A 24,959-nucleotide genomic window follows, 5' to 3' on the forward strand; every position below is an offset into this window, starting at 1 on the left:
GAACTTTGACAAGCAATACGAGGTGCCAGGTAAAACGTTTTTCTCTGAGACCGCTGTCCCGAACATGTATGAGGCTGTAAGAATAAAGGTCATCAAAGAAATAAAAGATGCCCGCTATTTCTCCGCCACAACCGATATGTGGTCGAGTATTAACATGACGCCATACATAAGCCTGACCGTTCACTACGTGACAGCCGACTGGACACTTAAATCACGCTGTCTTCAGACATCATTCATGCCGGAGAACCACACAGCAGACAACTTGGCAGAGGCGCTGAGTAGCGCGTTGAGTGAGTGGTCACTGGATGAAAAGAAACTTGCCTGCATCACTACCGACAATGGCGCAAACCTTGTGGCTGCGGTGAGAAAGTTAAACTGGCCATGGCTAAACTGTTTTGGACATAACCTTCATCTAGCAGTGACTAATGGGATGTCAAGCACCAAGGAGCGCACTGCGCGTGCTTTAGGTGTTTGTCACTCCTTGACCAGCGCGTTCTCTCAGAGTTGGCTGAAAAGAAGAGATCTGTCTAAGGCTCAGGAGGAACTTCAACTCCCTCAGCACAATCTCATACTTGTAAGTAGGTTAATTGGTTTATAGGTACTTTCAATAGCCTACATAGAATATTATCAATACTATAATTTTAAATTCAGTGCTTCAATTGCGCCTCAATATGGGCCTAAACATTTAGGCCTATGTTTTGCCGAGTGTAAAGACATTTTTGAAAGATTTTAACATAATTTGTTTGATGACAATATTCTTAAATAAAAGTCATATTTATCTGTGGTTCTGTTAATACCTTGCTGGCAGTAAATTTATTTCAAAATTCCTTTGTGCAGGACTGCACTACACGATGGGGAACCAAGCAAAAAATGGTGGAGAGAGTTTTGGAGCAGATGCCAGCAATAAAAAGAGTTCTGGATGACAGAAAACATCAGCATCTTATTCCAACCTGGCAGGACATTTCTGTACTTGAGGCTGTGAATGCAGCCTTAAAACCAGTTGCTGATTTTACAGACTTGCTGTCTGCCGAGAGCTATGTAACCGTATCATCTGTACAGCCAGTTCTTAAACTTTTGACTGAGAATGTTCTTTCACCAAAAGATGAAGACGTGGCCTTGACATCTGACATAAAGAAAAAGATGTGTACTGTGCTCTGCGACAAGTACAAAGCAGCTCCTTTGCAAAACATCTTGGCAAAGTCTTGCTTTTTGGATCCTAGGTACCGCGCACAAAATATTGAAGACCCAGATCAAACAAAAGATGCTCTTTTAGGGGAGATTTTGCTCCTTGAAGATGGAGATGATGCGCCAATGAGTCAAGAAGAACCGCCAATCAAAAAGAAGAAGACGCTGGGGGACTTGTTGAAACCACAAACGACCACACGCTCCCTGCCCAAAAGAGTCCGTGCAGACTCCGAATTAACACGTTATTCACAAGAGGAGCCAATTGACGCAGACGCAGATCCACTTCTCTGGTGGCGAGACAACAAAACAAGATTCCCTCTGCTCTCTCAGCTTGCTCTGAAATATATGTGCATCTGCGCCACGAGCACGCCATCCGAGAGGGTGTTCAGCATGGCTGGAAACATCGTGAGTCCTCTGCGCTCTTCTCTCAAACTGTGTAAAGTAAATATGCTGGTTTTTCTTGCGCGAAACAAGGACATGATTGATGGTTAAATGTTTTAATTTTAAAAAAAATCTGTTCTTTCAGTTCTTGTTGAATTGCCGTTTTTCTATTTTGCTGCTTCATAAAAGCACTGTTAACTTGAAACCTAATTTCAAACTTGCTATTTACGTTTATGTTTAAGAAACATAATTTCAATAAATATTGAAAAATTTAACATTTTTTTCAGTCTTTAATATAAGGTTTAAATTCGTCGATATTTGTTTGCTTTGAAACAAAATAAATTAAACGGAAATTCAAATAGGCTACTTTATTTTATGTAGGCTAATATGATTAAAACAATTGAAAAACTGAACCGAAGTAAGTTGTATTTGGTTGGAGATATTTTCATTTTAATCAGTTATTGGTAATGTTGAAGTGCGTCACAGCGCGTGGTTAATGTGATACAGGGAGTTGGAATATAGAGTGGAAAACAGCCTTAAAACAGTATGCAACACGACCGAAAGTGAATGAGAACCAATAAACTAAAACATCTGCAAATTTGGGTTTTAAGAACTTACAAACTTTTCCGGGACGCGTAAAAGTGCGTGCGTACTTGGCATTTAAACAGGCGGATTAACAGGCATTAGGCTACTCTCTTTATAATGTCACTTCGCCGATATGGATGCTAGGTAGGCTACGTAAATTTGACCATAATCCTCTCCAAAACGGCCTTTAATCAGCTCAATAAATAGGCGTACATCCATCTCCTAAAACAGAAGTCCAGAATGTTGTGGTAATACATGGGCATAATAGTCATATTTGCACGGGTAAATATAATAATTAGCCTACTTGTGTTTTGCTAAGAAATTACCATTAGTGTCTTATTTCCGTTTTTTAATGATCAACAAAAATGCATTCGACTGTGCGTAACAGCAGAGAGAGTGATCCCTGCCTTTAGGCTCGAAGGCCCCTGCTCATTATCATATTTTATCACCAGGCCTATGTCAGTCGCGGCCCGGGCTCGGACTTTTTCTTGCTTGCTAATTAAAACATATATGTGGGTTGGATAGTGGTCATTAACCAAATTTCAATTGCGACTCTGACGCAAGTGAGTTTGGGGACGTGTAGCCGGTGCATCTTGCAGCGCGCACTGGGTGATATCCTTGGCAATTACGCACTACCGCGCAAACTCGAAAATGAAAGCAAACTGGGATTCATTCTATTTGGATTATGGATTATGTCTTTTACGCATAACTCGAATGGGACCCACTATGACCGGGTCGACAGCTAATGTGCGTAAGGACAGTTTAAGCGTACAGCAGAAGACGTCTTGGACACATTTTTACCCCACCCGCACCCACCCTCCCCCACCCGTAAGACTGTTAAACCGCACTTAACCGCAAACCGCGCTTTTTAGGCACGCAATTTCACCGCAGAAAAATTCTTTCACCGCGACAGCCCTACCTTAGAATAAACTATTGTATTCCCATTTCAAGCACATTTCATCTGGGACTGTGTTTCAAGGCTGAATTCAAAAAGTCAAATGACTAAAGCAAGCCGATCTACAGATTTTACATTTCAACAGCTGATGTTTGGTAATACTATACAAGCAAAAATAGCAGTTTTGATTCTGTGTCTTTCAGTTAATGTATAGTTTTTTTTCTGTTTTGATAGACAGAGCAAGAGTCAGTACAGGATGTTCCTCTAAGCATATATGTAACTGAACAAATACAAACAAATAAATTCCTGTGCAAACAACACAAACAAAGGTATTTTGGAGGATAGAATGTGTGTAGTTAGGCTGAAACTATATAGCAGGATTGAATGTTTTTTAAAGATATGAGTGTTTATTACTCCGCCAAAGAACAGGGCGGAGTTATGCGACAATCGGCGTTGGTCTGTCTGTCTGTCTGTCGGTGTGTCTGTTCATAACATTACTCAAAAACGCACAAATGGATTTGGATGAAAATTTCAGGGAAGGTCAGAAATGACACAAGGACCAAGTGATTAGATTTTGGCAGTGATGCAGCTTATAGTCTGGATCCATGTATTTGTTAAAGATTTTGTGTATTTTGTGAAAGTGTATTTTATCGTTAACTACCAAGAAGAATCGATACAAGCCACTGGACTGGCTTTTTGGCTCTATATATACTTTCGCTGTCTGCTTTACCATCTTTTCTATTGTTGATTCATACAAATGCACAGCCTGCCACTTTCACATTTGAAAACATCGAGCAAATCTTTTTCCAAGGACTTTACGACTTTATGTTGTGCTCTTGTTTTCTTTGTTCACCAGAGGCTGTTGCACCACTATCTGCAATGCTCACCCTTTTTATTCCAGTTCTAAGTGGACCATTACTATGCCAAGGAACGTGGTGGAGTTATGTGATGATCGGCATATGTTTGTCTGTCTGTCTGTTAGCAACATTACTCAAAAACAGATTTGGATGAAATTTTCAGGGAAGGTCAGAAATGACACAAGGACCAAGTGATTAGATTTTGGCAGTGATGCGGCTCATAGTCTGGATCCATGGATTTGCTAAAGATTTCTGTATCATTGCGAGGCACGGCATCACTGTAACCACAACAACAAGTGAACACTACGTCAGCTGCCTGCTGACGATCCCATGATTGCGATCCTACTACACATCCACTGCTGTGGACTTATCCTTCGGAAATGATATAAGGAACAATTGATTAAATTGTAGGGGTGTTTCTGAGTCCCATCAATTCCCACCACCCGCTACAAATTTAAGTCATGCGATTTGGTATCCGTACACAACTTACACATGCATAACACATGCCTGTGCTCAGCGCAAGGTCATTTTGTATGTGGGTACATATATAATGAATGCCACATCAAAAACTAATATACAAATGCTGCATTTCTACAAAAAAAATGAACGCCATTGGGGGAATGAACAGCCTTGGCGGAGTACTGCGCTCTCTGAGTGCTTTTCTAGTTAATATAGTGTACTTGCTAAAATGATGAAGAGCTTAAAGGAGCAGTTATATGAGCATGTTTACAGACATACAGTTATGCCAACAGTCTGGATGTTTACTTGACTGCGTGAAAGGCCAGCGCTCCTTAATCCCATTTACACAACTGAAAATATTATTTCAAACATCCAGAGGGAAATTTTCCTTCAAGAAAAATATGAGCCAGCATCGTTAATGGAGCTCAGGATGCATCCAAATAAGTCAACATGATTTCACTGTATCAAAAAAGATTAGATTACCAGTGTGGAGCTCAGAAAAACACAGACTGCCTATTTTTCTAAGCAGGTTGTATTTGAAGATTAAAGCGTTGAATGAAGACAGTCACGCTGTTTGACATGTGCATAAATACAACTGGTGTATTACTCAAATAATGGCTTCAATTTATGATTCTAATCACATTAAATTAGCACTTTGATGTGTATTTAAATATGTTGATTCTAAAAAATAAACAGATATGAAATTAGAAGACACAAAACTCATACATGAAAAGGGTTGGCTGTTGACTCCGGGTTTTGTCAAGGTGAAATCACAAGACACACTTTGGTGCCAAAACAAGCAGCAGATTCCGTTCAGTCAACTTGGTGCAAGTATTTGTTTTAAGCAGAAAAACTATTGTATTTAACAGCAATCAGAGAGGAAAAAAAACCCACTGTGATCTTATGGCAAACAAAAATGACACTGCAACTGTTTTGTACTACAGCAGGCTCTGTGTGAGCACTAAATTAGAGGCCTTAGTGTGATACATTTGCAAATACTAACCACTGCTATAATGGAGTCCTAACTCATCATAATGCTCATGAATGTTTCATACTAAGTTATGCCAAATTAAGATCTTGGCACCCGGGGTTGAGAGGGGCGCTTGATTAAGATCAAGCATACACCCACACTGAAGAGCCTGTTATAAAGTCTGTTTTAAATGTCTGAATCAGAGAGCCCAGCCCATTCTGGATTCTATGTCTGGCTCTCTTTCCCATTCCCACTGATGTCCCGATTGGTGTTCCCATGGGATCGGCGCCAAAGGACGGGCTGCCATGCTCAGATGCTCGTCAGTCTGCATACTCTTCTCCTTCAAAACTCAAGGCTAAAGGTCTTAGCCTGAGACTGACTCAGATGAACGGTTACTAAGACAGTGCTGTAATTCACTGCTGTAGTTCAGCACACTACTCTTTGCGTCTCAGAATCTGTACGATAAATTTGAGCCTAATGAGATTCTGAAGCGGGTGTCTCGCAGCTTTTCATGTTCATTCCCTGTAACGTTTAAAGCTCAGTGCAGCACAACCAGCAGTTGAAAGACGACTGGCTTTGAACGCACCGTCATCATTATCCCTCTTCTTCAGTCCCTGCAGTTTGCAAATAAACAACACACGCACGCAGAGCAAAACAACAACTGTTTACTCACAGATTCCTGGTTCTTGTCCTTTGCATCGTACACAGTTAGCTTGACTAGGGTCTCGGGGCTAGCAGGATACTCTGAGGGGAAGGCCACCCCCGTCAGAAACAGCGGGTCTTTGTTTGCCTGTCAGAGAGGGACAACGCAGAAAAAGGGTGAGATGAAATGTATGTGTATGTGTGAGTGTGTGTGTGAGTGTGTGTGTGTATGTGTGTGTGTGTGTGTGTGTGTGTGTGTGTGTGTGTGTGTGTGTGTGTGTGTGTGTGTGTGTGTGTGTGTGTGCGTGCACGCTCATGCACATTTCTCCTGCAACACACATGTTCATGAAAAACCAGGAAGCCAAAGGGGGAAAAGAAAGGAGAGAGGGAGACTTGGGAGGGTGAATGAGCCAGCAGCTGGGCTCAGTCTGTCCTCTTCCTCCTCCGGGCGTTTCTCCTCACTCCTCCCTGCCTCACCTGCTGCCTCTCCTGGGGACAAAAAAGGAGAAGATAGAGCTCTCCCTGGTGGGTCTACCTGCAGCTCTGGCATAACTACAGTCTCTGAACTGAGACTACAGGTCAGGAGCAACAAATGTTGAAAGGTAAGTTGGCACAGCGGCAGGCTGGCAATGGGATTAAACCAGATCCAGCAGCCAGTGTTGAGGCTTTCAGCCATACCAGAAGCTGCATGGCATTAGCTAATATTTGCTCACAAGCCCCTTGAAATCACAATACCCAGCCATCCCCTTTAGCTTCTGCAGGGTATGTTTTGCAATGGCCTTAAGAGAGCTGGCTTTCACTCCACTATAAAAATGTCCACCTAACAAGAGTGTTATGAGTATTTGTTGTAAATTTTGTCTCTACATTTCTCTAAAACCGCTGCAGTAACAGCAGAGAGAGGAAATGTACAGGGTGTCCCTAAAGTCTGGATACATGGGAAATCTTATTAACTATACCTGTATTTTTTGCCTCCACAGATTAAATATGGCTTTGTAGAAAGAAGAAAGAGTTGAACTGGTACTTCTCAGTGGATGTGAAGGATGGACATATCGAAAGACAGGGTTAGAGTTCAAGAAGTGATTTTTTTGGGAGCTAGCAAGAATTTTATCCATCACCAATCGTTTAGTTATACATTTGGTCGTCCAGAACGGGGTTTGTCCATGACACTGCCCATTTTTTTAAACGTTTTAACTACCTTCGCCACTGAGGAAAAGCTAAGTGGAATCCTCCTTGGATGATGTGTTTTAAATTAATCTGCGATCTTTCTATATGTCCGTCCTTCACATTCACTGAGAAGTACCAGTTCAACTCTTTATTCTTTCGACAAAGCTGTATTGAATCTGTGGTTTCTTCTGTGTTTAGACTTTAGGGGCACCCTGTAGAACATGTGGCAAAACTTCACAGGAGAAACAAGCGCACAGGTATTTTGGTGATTTCCATTTCAAACAAACTAATTTCAACAGCATTTTAAAAAAGGTGAGATTTTCTAACAGTATCTTGCCGAATTTCTATAATGTCTGAAAACAAACTTTACTGCCTAAAGAAACTTATTTTAAGAGACTTGTTACAAAATTCAAACTGTCCAGACAATCAAGCAGTACAGTTTGTTTATTTCATGACATAATTTTAAGGTTTAACAGAATCTTTATCAAGATTTCAAGATGTGGCATCCTGGCAGTTTCAGCTGGCTGCTTAATTTATATCAATGATCCGTTCTAGCCAGTTAACCTTTTAGGTCATCTCCATCACATTCATTCCTTTGGTGGAATTCAATCTGATAAGGCTAAAAATAAACTTCAAACAAATTCACTATTTTTTTAAAGTGTAATCTATCATAAATTCTAAGACAAAACTAAATGCCTTGCACCAGCAGCTGAGGGGCTTTCCTGAGAAGACTCGAGAACTTGTTGTTGTCTATTTGAATCAATTCAAAGCAATTTGTGTTTACAGTGGGGGCTTCCTCTTCCTTCGCTCTGCTCTGATGGGCGTTTCTAGAATGCACTCCTCTGGGACCATGTGGGGACAGACCAGGGAGTGGTAATGAGACTGATAGAGACAGACTGGCAGACATGCATGAATGTATGGTCACACCCTCGAGTGTCGGCACAGAAAAGAAACTTGGGCAGAATAGTTGAAATAAATATGGCATTGTAAATATCCCGATGTGACAAATGGAAGCCAAAATCTACATGAAATATTCAGATGGAGTGCAGGACTTCACTGCACAAAACACAACAAGCTACTGAAATGTGATTTCTCTGTAAGTGGATGAACCATGCTGTCATGGTGCAGAGACCTTAAATATTACACTTTGGAAATGATGAAAAGAGTTCCTCTTGCACATGAACATTTTAAGTCAACTTTTTTTAAAAGGTAAAATATTACCATCCAAGTTGAATATTTATTAGTAGATAGGATAGTGTATAATTACTACAGCAAGGAGGCGGAGCCTCAGCGGAGTTATGTGACGATCGGCACTGGTTTGTTTCTCTGTCTGTCTGTCTGTTAGCAACATTACTTAAAAACAGACTTGAACGGATTTGGATGAAATTTTCAGGGAAGGTCAGAAATAACACAAGGACCAAGTGATTAGATTTTGGCAGTGATGCGGCTTATAGTCTGGATCCACGGATTTGTTAAAGGTTTACATCTATAGTAAATGGCCACATTCTATGTTGCCATGATTTCTGATCATCAATAACTAAACAAATGCTGCATTTCTGACACTGCCATATGGGGGAATGAACAGCCTTGGCGGAGTACTGCTCTCTCTGAGTGCTTTTCTAGTAACGTTTTTCTTCAGTTCCCTTTTATCTACACTACTGTTGAAAAGCTTGGGGTCACCCAGACAATTTTATGCTTTCCATGAAAACTCACACTTTTATTCATGTGCTAACATAATTGCACAAAGGTTTTCTAATCATCAATTAGCCTTTCAACACCATTAGCTAACACAATGTAGCATTAGAACACAGGAGTGATGGTTGCTGGAAATGTTCCTCTGTACCTCTATGTAGATTTTCCATTAAAAATCAGCTGTTTCCAGCTAGAACAGTCATTTACCACATTAACAATGTCTAGACTGGATTTCTAATTAATTTAATGTTATCTTCATTGAAAAAAATGCTTTTTTTTCAAAAACAAGGACATTTCTAAATGACCCCAAATTTTTTAACTTTAGTGTACATATCATTAGTTAAAAACTGAAGTCATCTCGGGTCACTTCACATATTACAAGCAATCCCCTCACAGTATCATGTTATAGCAAAAAAAAAAAAACTCAATAAATTCATGGATTCTCTTTGTGCAAGCTGTTGGCAACAGTGGCTACAGAAACAAGAAACAAGAGCAGAGTGAGTGTGACATGTAACAAAGGTTCCCCTGCTGGGAACCAAACCATGGATATTGTGGTTCTGTGGTGTGTGCATCAGACCACTGCATGCCTCGCTGAGTCCTCTATTACTCTACTGAAATGAACCTGTGGTTTACAGTCAGTGCCCAGGTGTTTCCATCAATTACCACAACATGTCTGCATAATGACTAATTGTATGAGTTTAAAAAGAAGCACTGATTGAATGCATCGTCAGCTCTCGTGTAACTCAGGTAGGATTGACACTCCAGCTAGCAGTTGTGAAGAGCCAAATTATGAAGTCTCCCTAAAAACAGCAGTGAACTTTAAACACACAAAGACAGAATTATTTGTTGAACTGTGGCAGGAACACAGACCCACACTGCTGATCCTTCAGAAATCTCCCGCGGGCCGACAGAGGGGGAATAAAACAAGTCTATCTCTTCTGATTTTAGCCTCTCAAGACATGGTAATACTGGTCTCGATGCCTGGTGGCATTTGGCCGCCCAGCCATGAAGCCATGCGGTTTGTGTACGCTAACATCCCAAACACGCGGCCTGACTCAGCGCAGCGGATACAGACACAGTGGAACCAATGTGCCGCTTTGAGCTCAGTGCAAATTGGGATATTATCTGTACTGCACACTGAGGAAAAAGATAGACTGAGGCATTATGCTCAAGAATGTGCAGGTACACACACCCATCACCTTTTACACCTCCCTCCCTGGCACCCTGAATAGAGCTCATTCAGACTTACCAGCATGCTTGGCAGCCTCAACTGCAGCTGAATCTTCTTAGTGCTACTGATGGGCTGAGATGAGCTAAAGTGGTAAGCCTGTCTCCATTTACACAGAGAAGTAAGCCAGTCTGTCATACAAGTGGTCAACATATGCTGTGGGAGACAGCTGCCCCTCTCTTGTCTTTTTGTGCGTTTGTGTTGCAAACCAATTTAGGCCATTAGGAGGGTGTGTGCGTTTGTGTGTGATAGGGCTGGAGGGGAGGGGAGCAGTATTCTGACTTGAGTCTCCAAACACTGCAAGGTTTTTTCCCTCCGCTGACCAGTCACAATTACATATAGACACAGAGCCTAGACTGTTTGGCCTTGTTCCAGACGGGGGGCTCTATGCTTGACTAGCATGACATCAAAGGCTGTTTTATCCTCTGGCTTTGTGTGACGTCAAATCCCCTCAAGCACCGCCACTCCTGGGCCCACTGCCCCATGTTTAAGGAATACGATTTTCCTCCGCAGACATATTAGGGTTTGGCAGAGAATGCAGCTCTTTCCATCCCAATTTCTTGCCTCCTGTGTCATGCTAAACACACAGTGGAAGTGTGTGGAAAACAAAACACTTTCGCTCTTTACTTCAAGCACAGGCCATTTCTTTTCTCCGGACACCCAATGAGAGATTCGAGATAGCGTTTTTGTGTCGGCAGCTTCAAATACAATTTGTCTGAGATGTTTCCTGTTGCAGTTTAAAGATATTTAGAGAGCTTTAGATTTTCTACTTAAGCTGTCACTGGCCCTTTCTGTTTTACCAACAGTAGATTAAGATACTGTATCCACACTGGGACATGCGCTTGCTTTGTGGACATAAAAAGGGTCTTTCTACTGTGGAAATATGGCACTGTGTCCCAGTTTCATACTACATTAACACTATTAAGGATAAATTATGTACTAATCTTAACAGTATGCTGTTGACCAATTAGTAAAGAAGATGTTTCTCTATTTTCCTGTTAACGACCAAGGAGAATCAATACAAGCCACTGGACTGGCTTTTTGGCTCTATATATACTTTTGCTGTTTGCTTTACCGTCTTTTCTCTTGTTGATTAAAACAAATGCACAGACTGCCAATTTCACATTTGAAAACATCGAGCAAATATTTTTCCAAGGATTTTACGACTCTATGTTGTGCTCTTGTTTTCTTTGTTCACCAGAGGCTGCTGCACCACCATCTGAATTGCTCACTCTTTTTTATTCCAGCTCTAAGTGGATTATTCACTTATGCTACACGTTTTGTGGTAAACTGCCAACTGTCACCACCTTTATATAAGAAAACGAGGGCTGGGACTTAGATGCGTTAATTTCAATTAATTAATTACAGAGGAAATAACGTGTCAAAAAAATTAATGCATTTCATCGGACTTTTCTCAGTTCCTTAATTTCTGGCACACTGGCAACACTGATGCACACTCCAGCCCAGCAGGTGGTGGTAATGAACCTAAAGTCTGAGTGATGTCAGCGGACAAGAAAGTTTGGTTGTGGGCAGAAAGTCTTGTTTTAAAAATCTTGGTTAAAAGCCCGGTTGTGTGCAAATTGTGCAACAAAGAGTTTTCTGATCACCACAGCACTTCAAGCCAGCGGTATCACCTAAATGCAAAACATGTTGCTGTTAGCACCAGAGCTAACACTAGCTGCAACAGTCCTGGTACCGGCAAACGGTGTAGCCATCCCATAATAAACCACTTTTCAAGACATTGAAAGTGCGTGAGTTTACAAAAAATCTTAAAATGTTGAATATAATCGCTATAATTGCACTTTGAGTTTGCAGTAATCTGTGACTGTAGTAGACAGATGAAAAATGCAGATAAATAGAAATGAAACATTTTTGTTGTTTACGTTCACGTATATGTCTATTCATCGATTCACTTGTCAACCAAAATTTATTTGAATTGAAAAACTTTGCTTATTGTGTCAATTATTGCTATTTGACAAAAATATGACTAATCGTGATTCATGAATTGGAACGCCTCTAATTTTTTAAATCGTGTCTCACCACTAAAGAAACCATCCTTGCACTTTAGTATTCAGTCTGGTCTTTATTGAGGATACCTGCACATCTACTTATTCATGCACATGCCAATCTTGTGGCAGCAGTGCAATGCTTAAGTCCATGCATATTTATTCATTTATTTAGCCTTTATTAAACCAGGTAAGTTAGTTAAGACCTGACCAAGAGGCAGGATGACAAGAGGATATTTAGGTCAGGGGCATCAGTTAATGGTCAAAATGTGAATGGGGGGAAAATGCGATCTCGGTGACTGCTCATTTCCTGGGATTGCATTCACAGTAGTCTCTAGAGTTTACTCAGAATAGCACGAAGAAAAAAAAAGCAGTGGCAGTTCTGTGGACAGAAAAGCCTGGTTGATGAGTGAGGTCAGAGGAGAGTGGTCAGATTGGTTGGAGCTGACAGAAAGACAGCAGCAACTCGGATAACCACTCTTCACAACTGCAGTGAGCTGAAAAGCATCTCTGAATGTTCAACATGTCCAATCTTGATGGGCTACAACAGCAGAATACCGCGTCAGATTTAACTCCTGCTAGGCAAAAACAGAAATCTGAGGCTGCAGTGGGCACAGGCTCACCAAAAGTGGACCGTTGAAGATGGAAAAACAGAGCATCAGCTGATGAATCTTGATTTCTGCCGAAGCAGCAGATGGTAGCGTTGCAATTTGGCATCAACAGCATGGATCCATTGACCCAACCTGCCTTGTGTCAACAGTTCAGGCTGCTGCTGGTGGTGTAATGGTGTGGGGAAAATTTTGTTGGCACACTTTGGGCCCCTTAATAAAATTCAATCATGGTCTGAATGCCACAGCCTATCTGTGAGTGTTGAGGCTGACCATGTGCATCCCTTCATGGGAACAATTTACCCTCTTCTAATGGATAACTCCAGCATGATAATGTCTGGATTATCAGCTAGAAGCTCACGTGAATGCTTCTACTGGAATCCAAGCCATGAAGTATTTAAGCTGCTTCAAAGGTGAAAAGAAACCTTACCTGGTATCCTAAAAAAGTGGTCTGAAAGTATATTTCATTTGGTTAGTTTTTGGTCTGATTAGACTATGCACTCATCACACAAAATAGCATGTTATTTCCTTTTTTCTGTACATCGGCTATTATTTTAGGTACTCTACACTATGAAGCAAATAAGGGCTAAATGCTGTTCATTTGTCTTTATTCTGTCAAACTTTTTCAGTTAATTACACCTGAAGGGATCATTTGTTCCAAGCAGAAATGTGCAATGTTCGATCCAAAATGATTTAATGCCACCCTGTTCTTTTTCTTTGGCTTCTGTCCTGTGATTCATGGGAAAGGCTACGCAGCAGCTGGCATGTTCCGTCATTTATTTTCTAATTAAAGCGTTATATCACGTACAGGGGATACCTGATTGTACACCTATCACACGAGTATTACTGATGCTGAAGCTTTTCAAGCAGCGAAACCAACCAGAGTCCAGTCCAGTAAAGCAGACAGCAGCTGTTGAGAGCTGGCATCCTGGGAATGTGACAACAGGAGAAACAAAAGTGGCAGTTGGGCTGTCTTCAGATGCAACACATACAGAGGGGCTCCCAAACACACACTAACACACACACAGGTCCTCTTTTGGCCACACAGGTTAATGTACATCTGTTGCTGTGCGTGGTGGATGGCAAAGTCTAAGAGGGAATCTCCACCAGTTACCCATGTCCTGACAAGCAGCCTGTCTTCCTCTAAATGCAATGAATTTTAATGCAAGGAGGATTTCAAAGACAAATGTGTATTTTTCAATGTCGCTCTGCTTCTGAGTCAAAAAAACACTAACAGTGGTAATCTGATTGATCCAGTTTCTTAGAGAACTGCTAAATATACCAGTTTATGTATTAGGAAGGATGTTCCCTTTTATTACATAGCCCAGATTAATAAAAAGAATATATGGCACAGCAAATTCCTCAGACTATCTTGGACTCTCCTTTAAGGTTGCAAACCTCTCTTTTAAAACAGACTTGTAAAACGAAATTAAAAGTGCACATACCCTGTTTTTATGAAGTCGAAAGCAGTCCATATCCTCAGATTTTACTCCAAATCCTAAACATTGCAGCCATGAAATCAAAACTCCAGCAGCACTCAGAGTGTCTGCAGAGCTGGCTGAGCCAGCATACAGTATCCTACCACATCCTGTGTTTCCACACACATGCACAAAACACATACGCTGCTGTTCCCTTGACTGAGAGGAAAACCAGCTGAAATCAGTCTTTGAGAGAGACGGTTATGCTAATTTAGCTTTGCTGGATTAGGAGGAAACTAGTGTCTCTTTTTTATGCGTCTGGAAACTTTACCCTCTTATGAGGAAGGAGGAAAGAAAAAAAAGTGTGTGTGTGTGCTGGTCTATGTACATGTGTGAGGGGGTGTTCCACAGTGGGACGGTGGGCAGCTGTTGCTGCCCAAAAAACACTTGTGTGGCTGTTGTCTTAGCAATAGCACTGTCACAGCAGAGGTAATAAAAGAAGAAATTAAAGAGGTGAAACTACAAAAAAAAAAAACTTCCACTGTTAATCACAACTACAAACACAAACTGTATATACACTACCGTTCAAAAGCTTGGGATCACTGAGAAATGTCCTTTTGTTTAAAGAAAACATTTTTTTCCAATGAAGATAACATTAAATTAATCAAAAATCCAGTCTAGACATTGTTAACATGGTAAATGACTATTCTAAATGGAAACAGCTGATTTTTAATGGAATATCTACATAGAGGTACAGAGGAACATTTCCAGCAACCATCACTCCTGTGTTCTAATGCTACATTGTGTTAGCTAATGGTGCTGAAAGGCAAACTGATGATTAGAAAAACCTTGTGCAGTTATGTTAGCACATGAATAAAAGTGTGAGTTTTCATGGAAAACATAAAATTGCCTGGGTGACCCCAAACTTTTGAACGGTAGTGTATATAAACTCCCTGACAGAGCTTCACACCAGTTTATGTGGAGGTCTGGACGCAACTGTCACAGGAAATAGAAGGTTAACGCCCATTGTCTGTTCCAGTTCAGTGAGTCGGATGGGAAAAAAGATTGAGAAAAAGGAGGGAAGACAGAGATGGAGAAAAACACTAAGACCCAATGACCCAGAGACACAGCAAAAACAACCAACATCAAAGGTTGGAGGGGGGCAGAGAGGGGTGGTGTGTGTGTGTGTGTGTGTGTGTGTGTGTGTGTGTGTGTGTGTGTGTGTGTGTGTGTGTGTGTGTGTGTGTGTATGTGTGTGTGATGCCTTACCTCAACTATCTCTGTGCAGGCTTGAGACACAAGGTGCTGCTTGTAGGGATCTATGACAGCCACCTGGACCAAAGCATTGGGCTTCCTGTCTCTGCCTGAGGCCACCAGATCATTACAGGCTACACAGAGGAAGAGAAGGAGGAAGGGAGAGCCGAGAGGATGGAGAGAAAACAGAAGGAGATGAGAGGAGAGAAGGGAGGAGAAGAGGATGAAAGATGAGAGGGGAAGATAATCCTTTAGGATACATAAATAAGTGACACAACTCACACGACACTGGGCCACAAATGGAGAACATGACAACAGATGGCAGACAATCGCGGGAAAGTAGATAGCTTTATAAACATCTTGTAAAATTCAAAGTCTGACGTCAAAGTGTTAAAGATCTGCATCACCACAGCAGAACAAAGAATTGAAATGTGTTGTATGCACGAAGGCCTCAACCCCAAAACAAAAAGAGAGTTTGGAGAAATACATAAAATATATATTAAGATCTAAAACTGCTGTCTCAGCAGTAGATCAAAATGGCAGCTTCGCAAGTAGAACTCCCCCCTGACAGCGAGATATCAGTTTTATTGGGGCTTTCATTTCCACCATCAAAAGCAGCTTGTCACTCAGCTCCCCTGGCTTCCAAGGACACAATCAATTTGCATCCCACAATTCATGTGCAGGGCACCTGGTTAAGAATTGTTATGAACAGAAGCTCCCTCTAACAGAACACATGCTGTTTGTGACTTTTATTTGTTTGTAATATTTGTCAAAGTGCTTTTGTATGGACAGTTTAATGCGTTGCTGTTGCAGGCTAGCATATGTGGACCTGTCTATCGACTAAAACTAGCTTGAGAGATTTGTTGTTTGAGTCTCTCTAATTAGAGACACTTAGGGGAAACTTTTAAAATAACTGAACATTGTGTATTTGAAATGTTTCTTGCATGCCCTTTATTTTATGTAGTTTTCGTGGATGCTGACAAGATTGAGGACTGCGGAGTAAACAAATGTTAAAAATACACCTGTATGATTACACCGGACCGGTCTAGCTACATTCCTGATGAAAAGGCTCTATGGCTACTGTGACTTCAGTGAAGGATACGTCCCACTTTCTGCATCTACTTCCAATTACCTGACTGAAGCTCTTTAGCTCCAGGACTTCCAAAAAGAAGTTGAATCAAACTGGTGCATCTTGTATTGATGAACAAGACTGCACTACAACATGCTTCTCATGTCTTTAGTAAAATTAGAAATACAGTAGGAAAGTTGGAGTGAAGTCAAATGGCAATGAAGCATGTCGGTTTTCCTAAACCAGTCAAAACATGTAACGTGCAGCAGGAAAGATGCTCTTTTCTGTGGTTACACTGAATAAAAGACAGAGCATATGACTTGTGTGTTAAAATCTGTGTCACATGAAAGGCTTATAAAATCATCCAGCCTGATGCAGATTGAACTGCACCATATGGTGCTGAATTTATGTATTAATTAGCTTTTGTAAATACTCGGCTACAGTAATGACTAAATTTTTGCTCACAAACCTCTTTGGATCCTGTCCAAAACTTGCATTTTATCTATCAGCCCAATTCTGGCATGTAAACGGCCATTGATCTGCTCTCAATGCCCGGTCACTTTAACACATTGCTTTGCAAAAAAGTCTGGATAAGATCGCTCAGTGGGTGAAGCTCCATTAAAAAGACAGCAAAGGAAGAAGAATCTTTTTGGTGCAGCACAATCTTCATGGACTTAGATTTAATGTCGAAACAAGTGAGCAGCAAGTCGAGATGAAAGTGATTCCTATTGGAGGCTTTTTAAAGGCAGAGAACGCAACAATAAATTTAATGAAAGCTTTAGCAGCAGGGAATCAAGTGCTCCAATGCATGCCAGATTTAGAAGCAATAAATCTCATTCTCTCTGATATGTTAGGTAAGATGTGTTCAAATGTTTCTTTTCAGTATATCATGGTCTGAAACACATACAGGACATAATACAAACCTTACTTTAAAAACATACAGTTCAAGCTGCCACGATGATCTCAACTTGTAAACTAAATTAAAGCCAAAAATTTGAAACAGCTGGTGTTGCAGTCAGGGCAACTGTCCTTGACTTTTTGAAGAACAGCAACACAAACAAAACCAGCATTTAATGAGCATTTGTCACACACTTGCCTGCAAGAAAGTAGAGAAATAAGACGAATGCTTTCAGCATGCTTAGTTCAAAGCTATTTTATAATCTGTGACTTCACAATTCCTTTTCATCGTAACTTATGTGAAACTGAGTACACTTCATACTGCAGAGAAACATTCGGTTGAAGGTTGACTGACGGTGTAAAATTTTAAAAACGGGTTGAGTTAAAAGGAAGGTTTGCACTGGTATTCACAAAATATATTGACTACTGCATGAAATTTAGTTCTGTTTCACAGAGAACTACTGCAAAATAAAATCTTTGGAAACGCAGTTATTAACTGCAGTCACTCTAGCATTGAGAATATCTGCTCCATAAGAATCATTACATTATACACTGCCCAGCCAAAAAAAAGTCGCCCGCTCTAATATTTCATTGGACCACCTTTATCTTTGAGTTTGGCACACATTTGCCGTGTCATCGTTTCAACAAGCTTCTGCAATGTCCAGAGTTGCATTAATTTTCTGCCAAGATGTTATATTGATGATGGGAGAGTCGCACAAAGTCTTTTCCAGAACATCCCAAAGATTCTCAGTGGGGCTGAGGTCTGTACTCTGTGGAGGACAATCCATGTGTGGAAATGATTGTCTCATGCTCCCTGAACTACTCATTCACAACGTGAGCCCCATGAATCCATTGATGGAAAGACCTGGTCATTCAGTATATTCAGGTAGTCAGCTGACCTCATTCTTTGGGAACATAATGTTGCTGAACCTGACCAACCCCAGATCATAACCCTAAACCCCCACAGGCTGGTAGACACTAGACATGATGAGTGCATCACTTCATCCTCCTCTCTTCTTACCCTGATGCTCTCATCACTTTGGAACAGGATAAATCTGGACTCATCAGAACATGACCGACCATATTTGTTCCTCAAAGATGATGGTTCTGCACTATCCTTCAGGTTTGAAAACGCGTTGGACGGTTCTTTACCCGATTGTAATAGTTTCAGAAATCTCCTTAGTTGTTTTCTTTGCTTGATGCAGGCCACTAATTTGAACCTTCTGAAAGAGATAAACATCCTCTCATGACCACAGAATACATCTTTTTACACGGTTGTTTAAGAAATGAGAAGCTCCTCACTGCATCAGCTTGGGTTAAACGAAACATATTAATCACTGCAGTAATTATCCAGTGGAAGGTTCTTACCTATTTGCGTAGTTAAATCCAGGTGGCAACTTTTTTTTTGGACAGGCAGTGTATATAAACTGCAGGGTGTAAAACATTAACACCCATACAGTGGGTGCCAAGACAAATGCAGCTAAAGTGCGTATTGCATTACACTGGTGACACTAAACTGACTACATACATATTTAAAAAGGAGATTATGCAGAAGGTGCCTAGAAATCATGCAATACCCAAATGTATGGAGAAAAGGTTTTTGTTGTGCAAGTTTGTACATTCAATATGAAAAATAATAGCAACCAATAAACATTTCAAAATACATGTATTAGTGTTGTGTCAAGATGGATGTATGGCTGTAATCAGAAATATTCAACTCAAATGTTGAATCACCAAATATTTAAGCAACAACTGCAAACCTGCCTGGTCATGGAATAAAGTCCAAAATTTTGTCAGGGACCCTGAGCAACTTAGGACAGTGGAGAAAATCCCCCGTGTGACTGCAAGACACCTACAGGATGACCTGATGAAGTGCTTCAGTGGCAACTATAAGATGTGCACTGAAAAAACAAGGACTTCACTCCAAGACGTCCTCCACTCCTGACCAAAAGGAATGTAAAAAATCGATCAGAATATGCCAGAAGGAATTTGGAAAATATTATAGAGTTTTGGGAGGGAGTTCTATGGACTGATGAAACCTAACAGGAACTGTTTGGACATACGGACCAGCGATATGTCTGGCATGTGAAAGGCCAGGCTTATGACCAAAAGAAAACCATCCCCATGGTCAAGCATGGCCATGGGTCATTGATGATGTGGGGCTGTTTTTCTGCAGCAGGAACTGACCATCTTTATCGAGTACCTGTCATCTTGGGTTCCCAGAAATATCAGGCAATTTTCAAGATGTCTATGATGCCTTCTGTTGACAAATTAAACCTGAGTGATCACTGAACTTTCCAGCAAGACAATGATCCCAAGCACACCTCCAAGTCAACCAAAGTTTGGTTGAAAAACAGATTCTGGAATATCCTGGAGTGGCCTTCTCAGTCACCAGATTTGAATCTGATTGAAAATCTTTGGTAGGATTTAAAGGAACATCATTGAGTGGGAGGCTTTTGTGGAAATTGTGTTGAAGGGCTAATTGATGATTAGAAAACCCTTGTGCAATTATGTTAGCACATGAATAAAAGTGTGAGTTTTCATTAAAAACATGAAATTGTCTGAGTTTCCATGAAAACTCACACTTTTATTCATGTGCTAACATAATTGCACAAGGGTTTTCTAATCATCAATTAGCCTTTCAACACCATTATCAAACACAATGTAGCATTAGAACACAGGAGTGATGGTTGCTGGAAATGTTCCTCTGTACCCCTATGTAGATATTCCATTAAAAATCAGCTGTTTCCAGCTAGAATAGTCCTTTACCACATTAACAATGTCTAGACTGTTTTTCTGATTCATTTAATGTTATCTTCATTTAAAAAAACAAAACTGCTTTTCTTTCAAAAATAAGGACATTTCTAAATGACTCCAAGCTTTTGAACGGTAGTGTATGTCAAGACTCGTGGTTATAAGTCAGGATGTCATAAATAGTAATAAAACAGACAGCATGTTATGTATACTGTCTCAGAATAACCAAATGTAAATGGGTCAGGAACTAGATAAGAGTTGGGACAGGTTTTGCGATGGATGCTGATAAAAAAAACAGCCTATCTGTTACATTCAAACCCTGTGGCAGAAATTCTGAAATTGACCTTTGATTCCATTAGTCTATATCACATTTACAAATCATGAGACTCACTTAAGAGTATTCAAACTACAACATCTCCTTTTGTGATATTAAGATGAAGGGGGCTTTACTGACACAACTGACTCTGCATCTACATTCTTGAGCTGACACACTTTGTCTGAGCTTGGCCTGAGAACTGATGAGAGAGTCTGGTGCTGAGGCCCGGCCACAGCAGGGAGCACAGAGAGAATCATGAAGGGAATAACTTGGCCTAAATGAACAGCGTGCAGCATTACAAGGCAAAACCGTGAAACAAGTTTTTCTGATGCTGTTCTGCTACTGATATGAAAAGAGCGGAATGCTGTTGGAAGAAACCCATTTGTTAACCAGACAATGGCTTAGGTATTTTAGGTTTATGCAAACTGCATTGTATATAAATTTACAGATCTTGTGTTTGAAAGGAGTATTTTTAAATGCATTGTGTATTCATTAATCAAGAGAACAAATTTACTAATTCAAAAGGTATTCAAAACTGTTGTTTCTGATTTATATAGTATACCATAATATGATGTAATAATAGAATTACTAGAACGCAGCGGAGTTATGTGACGATCTGCACTCGTTTGTCCGCCTGTCTGTTTGTCTGTTCACAATATTACTCAAAAATGGAGAAACAGAGTACCAACTGACTAGATTTTGGCAGTGATGCAGCTTATAGTCTGGATCCATGGATTTGTTAAAGTTTTCTGTATCATTGTGAGATAGCCGCACGCCGTCACTGTAACTGTAACAAGTGAACACCACATCAGCTGCCTGCTGATGATCACATGATTGTGATCCTACTACAAATTGACCGCTGCAGATTTATCGGGACTTATGCATCAGAAATGATACAAGGAACAATTGATGAAATTGTGGGGGTGATTCTGAGTCCCTTCAATTCCCGCCGTCCGTTACATATTTAGGTCACACGATTCAGTATCAGTACATAATGTACACATGCATAACACACGCCTGTGCTCAGCGTAAGGTCATTTTGTTTGTGGGTACATCTATATTAAATGACCACATTATATGGTGCCGTGATTTCTGCCAGGAATTTTTTTCAAGATTATATGATTGAGCAGAGTACTGCGCTCTCTGAGTGCTTTTCTTGTTAGTAACAATGTTTTTACTGCTTCATTATTTCCAATTAAGGGAATCTATCACACAGGGCACAGTTTAAATGTCAGTTATCGCTGCATCTGGTTACCTGACTACCTACTGGATGTATTCAAGTCAATCCACAGAGGGATGGAAGTGTATCATTCTGCTACATTTCCAAATCTGATTGTACTGCCCTATTTTTTTGTTAGAATTGGTAACATGAGAAATAACTCCTCCTCTAACATAGGACTTAGCTGTGTCTCAAAAAGATTGAGGAAAATCTTTTTAGTGTTTCATTGTCACTCAAAATGAGCCTGAGCGGCTCAGTTGGGAACCTCGATTTAGATATTTTATTTTTGACACGATAATTCATGAAAACCTTGTAGATCAAGAAACACATGCTGCTAGATTCTACAATTATGGAATTTAGAAAGGAAAGTATGCTCCTTGTTGGTGGGATGCAAGTGTCTGCAGGTATCTGTGAAACCAATTTCATTACAGAAGCTCAGTTGTGACTAACGCCGTGCTGGGTTTTGCCTAAATGGGACTTCAAACAACAACTGAAGTCACCTGCCACTACAGGCGAGTTATTCAGCTGCTTGGAAAACTGGGACAAAAGCTGAGCAAGAAATGTTGATGCACCGCGAGCTGGAGGGTAAATATATTCAAAGTAGAAACATTCTCCCCACAAAGCAGCCTTTCTGTCCTGAAATGCCTCCCTGCATTAAATTTGATAACATCAGCCTAAAATAGAGGTGATTTTTTTTTTAATCAAATCAGACCAACACGCCTCTACTTTGTTGCCAAAGGATGAATAAAAATCCCAAAATGTTGCCCAGTAATGTTTTTTTTTTTCTTGTTTAGGAGTTTTGTATGCTGTGCACGTTTCAAAACCAAAATGCTATTGCATCATTCTAGTCAAAAATAGTCTATTCCCATCAAAAGCAGAAAATGTGTCATGACCACAGTAATCAGTGTAGATACAGCAGTAATTAAAAGCCTCACAGAGTGAAACATGCAGGAAACCAAATTAGCTCAAAAACATTCATCATGTCTTCTTGTTAATATTTGGCCATGCCGTAATGGCATGTCGTGGTGAGCCCAGCAGACCCAACCACCCCACCAAGCATGCCGCAACCCCCGCCATCCTATTTCCTCTGGAGTAGACCATATACACCCTTTGGTGGAAACGGTATTCCCTGATGGCTGTGACCTCTTTCAGCAGGATAATGTATCACGCCACAAAGCAAAAATGGTTCAGGAATGGTTTGAGGAACACAACAACCAGTTTGAGGTGTTGAATTGGCCTCCAAATTCCCCAGATCTCAATCCAATTGAGCATCTGTGGGATGTGCTGGACAAACAAGTTCGATCCATGGAGGCCTCACCTCGCAACTTCCAGGACTTAGAGGATCTGATGCTAACGTGTTGGTTTCAGATACCACAGCACACCTTCGGGGGTTTAGTTGAGTTTATGCCTCGACAGGTCAGGGGTGTTTTGCCAGCAAAACGGGGACAAACACAATATTAGGCAGGTGGTCGTAATGTCATGCCTGACCAGTGTATGCGAGTCAGTCAAATACTTAACTATGTTCCTCTGGGATAATTAAAGTCCACAGAAAGGTATTTTGCAATTTAGAACATTTGCTCAATTTCAAAGCTGATGCAGGAAGTATTTACTCTCTCTTCATGCTCCACAGTGCCAATGTTTAAGGAGTTTTACAATTTACTATTTGCCTCACATGCCGAGGCTGTAATGCAGCATGACTACACCTGCTGAGATAGAAAACCACTCTGGGTGCTTAGAAGTAGGATTAAGAAGCACTGATCTATATCTCTATGCTTCCCCACAAAACCAAAGAAAGTAATAAAAAACAATAAATGAAACATGGATAAGGCCGACGTGCTCTGGGCTGTTAATTTTTGTATATATGTGACTGTGGGCAAATCACAAATTTTGTTGATTTTTGAGGGGGGGTGGTGGGGATACAATCTCTGCAGCAAGCACTTAAAACATGCACATTTAGGCATCATTCTCCTTGTCAAGTCTCAGAATTTAATTGCCTTCAACTGACTTGACTTTAGGAACTCACTGCCTATGAAAACTGTCTGACTCTTCAAACACAGTGGTGCCCATCAACAACCATGGGTTTTTCTAAGCAGCTGACTAAAAATCTGAAAATGAAGCTAATTGACGCCTACAAAAAGGGGGAAGGTTATATCAAAGTACTTCCAGCGTGTAATTTCCACTGTCTGAGATGTCATTAAGAAATGGCAGCTTTGGGAAACCGTGGAATTCAAGATTTGAAAGACAGAAACTTTTCAAATAAAACTGCATATCTACTGGGTGAAAAGGCAAACGAAGAGCACTATTCAACTGCAGGAAGGTTTCAGTGACACAGGAGTGATGGTTATCGATCTATTGGGCATGATGTGACTGCTCATACCAAAGTGAATACAGAGCTCATGATTGATGTTAACCACAACTACAATGAAAAGTAACAGCCAACCTGGGAGATACTCAACCCAACATTAAAATAACTGGGAGACTAAGCGGGAGACCAAATTGGGGTAAATATTGGGCTTAATCCATACGGAGTCTGCCAAGCGTGACTGACTGACTGAAGCAAAAGAACATAGCAAATATGTTTACTTTAGCTAATAGCATGAGAGACAGTAACAATCGGAGCCCCTGTTCTCTGTGCAGTTGTTAAACTACAAGAAAGGACTGTAGAATATCTTGTAGCACAGCAGAGCTCATGCATGTATTATCTCTTAGGGGCTATTCTAATTCCACATTCCCCTTCCCTCTTCAAGATTTCGATGCCAGGTCTTTTGGACTCACATTAAAGGAGGTCTCACATTTGCTCATGCGGGAGAAAAGCCAAAGGAGAGGAGTTTGTGTGGAGGAAAAAAAATGTTTATTTAGTCAGGCAAAGAAAGCGTTCTTCATGTGGACAGATATTCATGCAAATGGCATCTGTGTTCACTGACACAACAGAGAGTGATTCACTCTCTGTTGTGTCAATACAGTCAAATACAGTGCAAAATGTTGAACTGTTTATGGATCCACACATACACACACACATACACGCGCACGCACGCACACACACACACACACACACACTATAGCTAGAGGACACGTCAGCCTCATCTTTTTTCTTTCCATCCGTTTCATCATATCATCAACTCTTATTTGGTGGTTCTTTCTTTTTTCGAAATGACACTGGCTCAGTTTTATTAATATGACTTTACAATCAATCTCCTTTCTTTTTTTTTTTTACCTCAGTATCATTACAAACACTCAGAACACTTCACATTTTGTCATTTTAATGGTGCTTTAAAGTGAATTTTAAAAGAATAAAATTTGCATTGCATTTGCAAAATTTAATTTTCCCATTGTTGTATGTTTCATAAATTACGACAAAGT

The 24,959-nt window shown here is 40.6% G+C and overlaps 1 protein-coding gene across 4 annotated transcripts in view; it reads right to left on the reverse strand.

The window, feature by feature from the left end:
• inpp4b (inositol polyphosphate-4-phosphatase type II B) overlaps positions 1 to 24,959 on the reverse strand; it is a 207,977-nt gene that overhangs the window by 163,116 nt on the left and 19,902 nt on the right. For 2 of the 4 annotated variants that reach the window (XM_055010158.1, XM_055010157.1), the window contains exons 3-4: positions 15,360 to 15,478; positions 6,006 to 6,122 (exon numbers count right to left, since the gene is read on the reverse strand). In XM_055010158.1, the coding sequence (XP_054866133.1) occupies positions 6,006 to 6,122; positions 15,360 to 15,478 (236 nt within the window). Of the gene's footprint in view, positions 1 to 6,005; positions 6,123 to 10,079; positions 10,218 to 14,117; positions 14,331 to 15,359; positions 15,479 to 24,959 lie in introns of those variants that run through there. The other 2 variants (XM_055010159.1, XM_055010160.1) reach the window with 2 other exon arrangements.

This window comes from Amphiprion ocellaris, chromosome 4 (assembly GCF_022539595.1).
Source record: "Amphiprion ocellaris isolate individual 3 ecotype Okinawa chromosome 4, ASM2253959v1, whole genome shotgun sequence".
Lineage (NCBI taxonomy): Eukaryota > Metazoa > Chordata > Actinopteri > Pomacentridae > Amphiprion > Amphiprion ocellaris.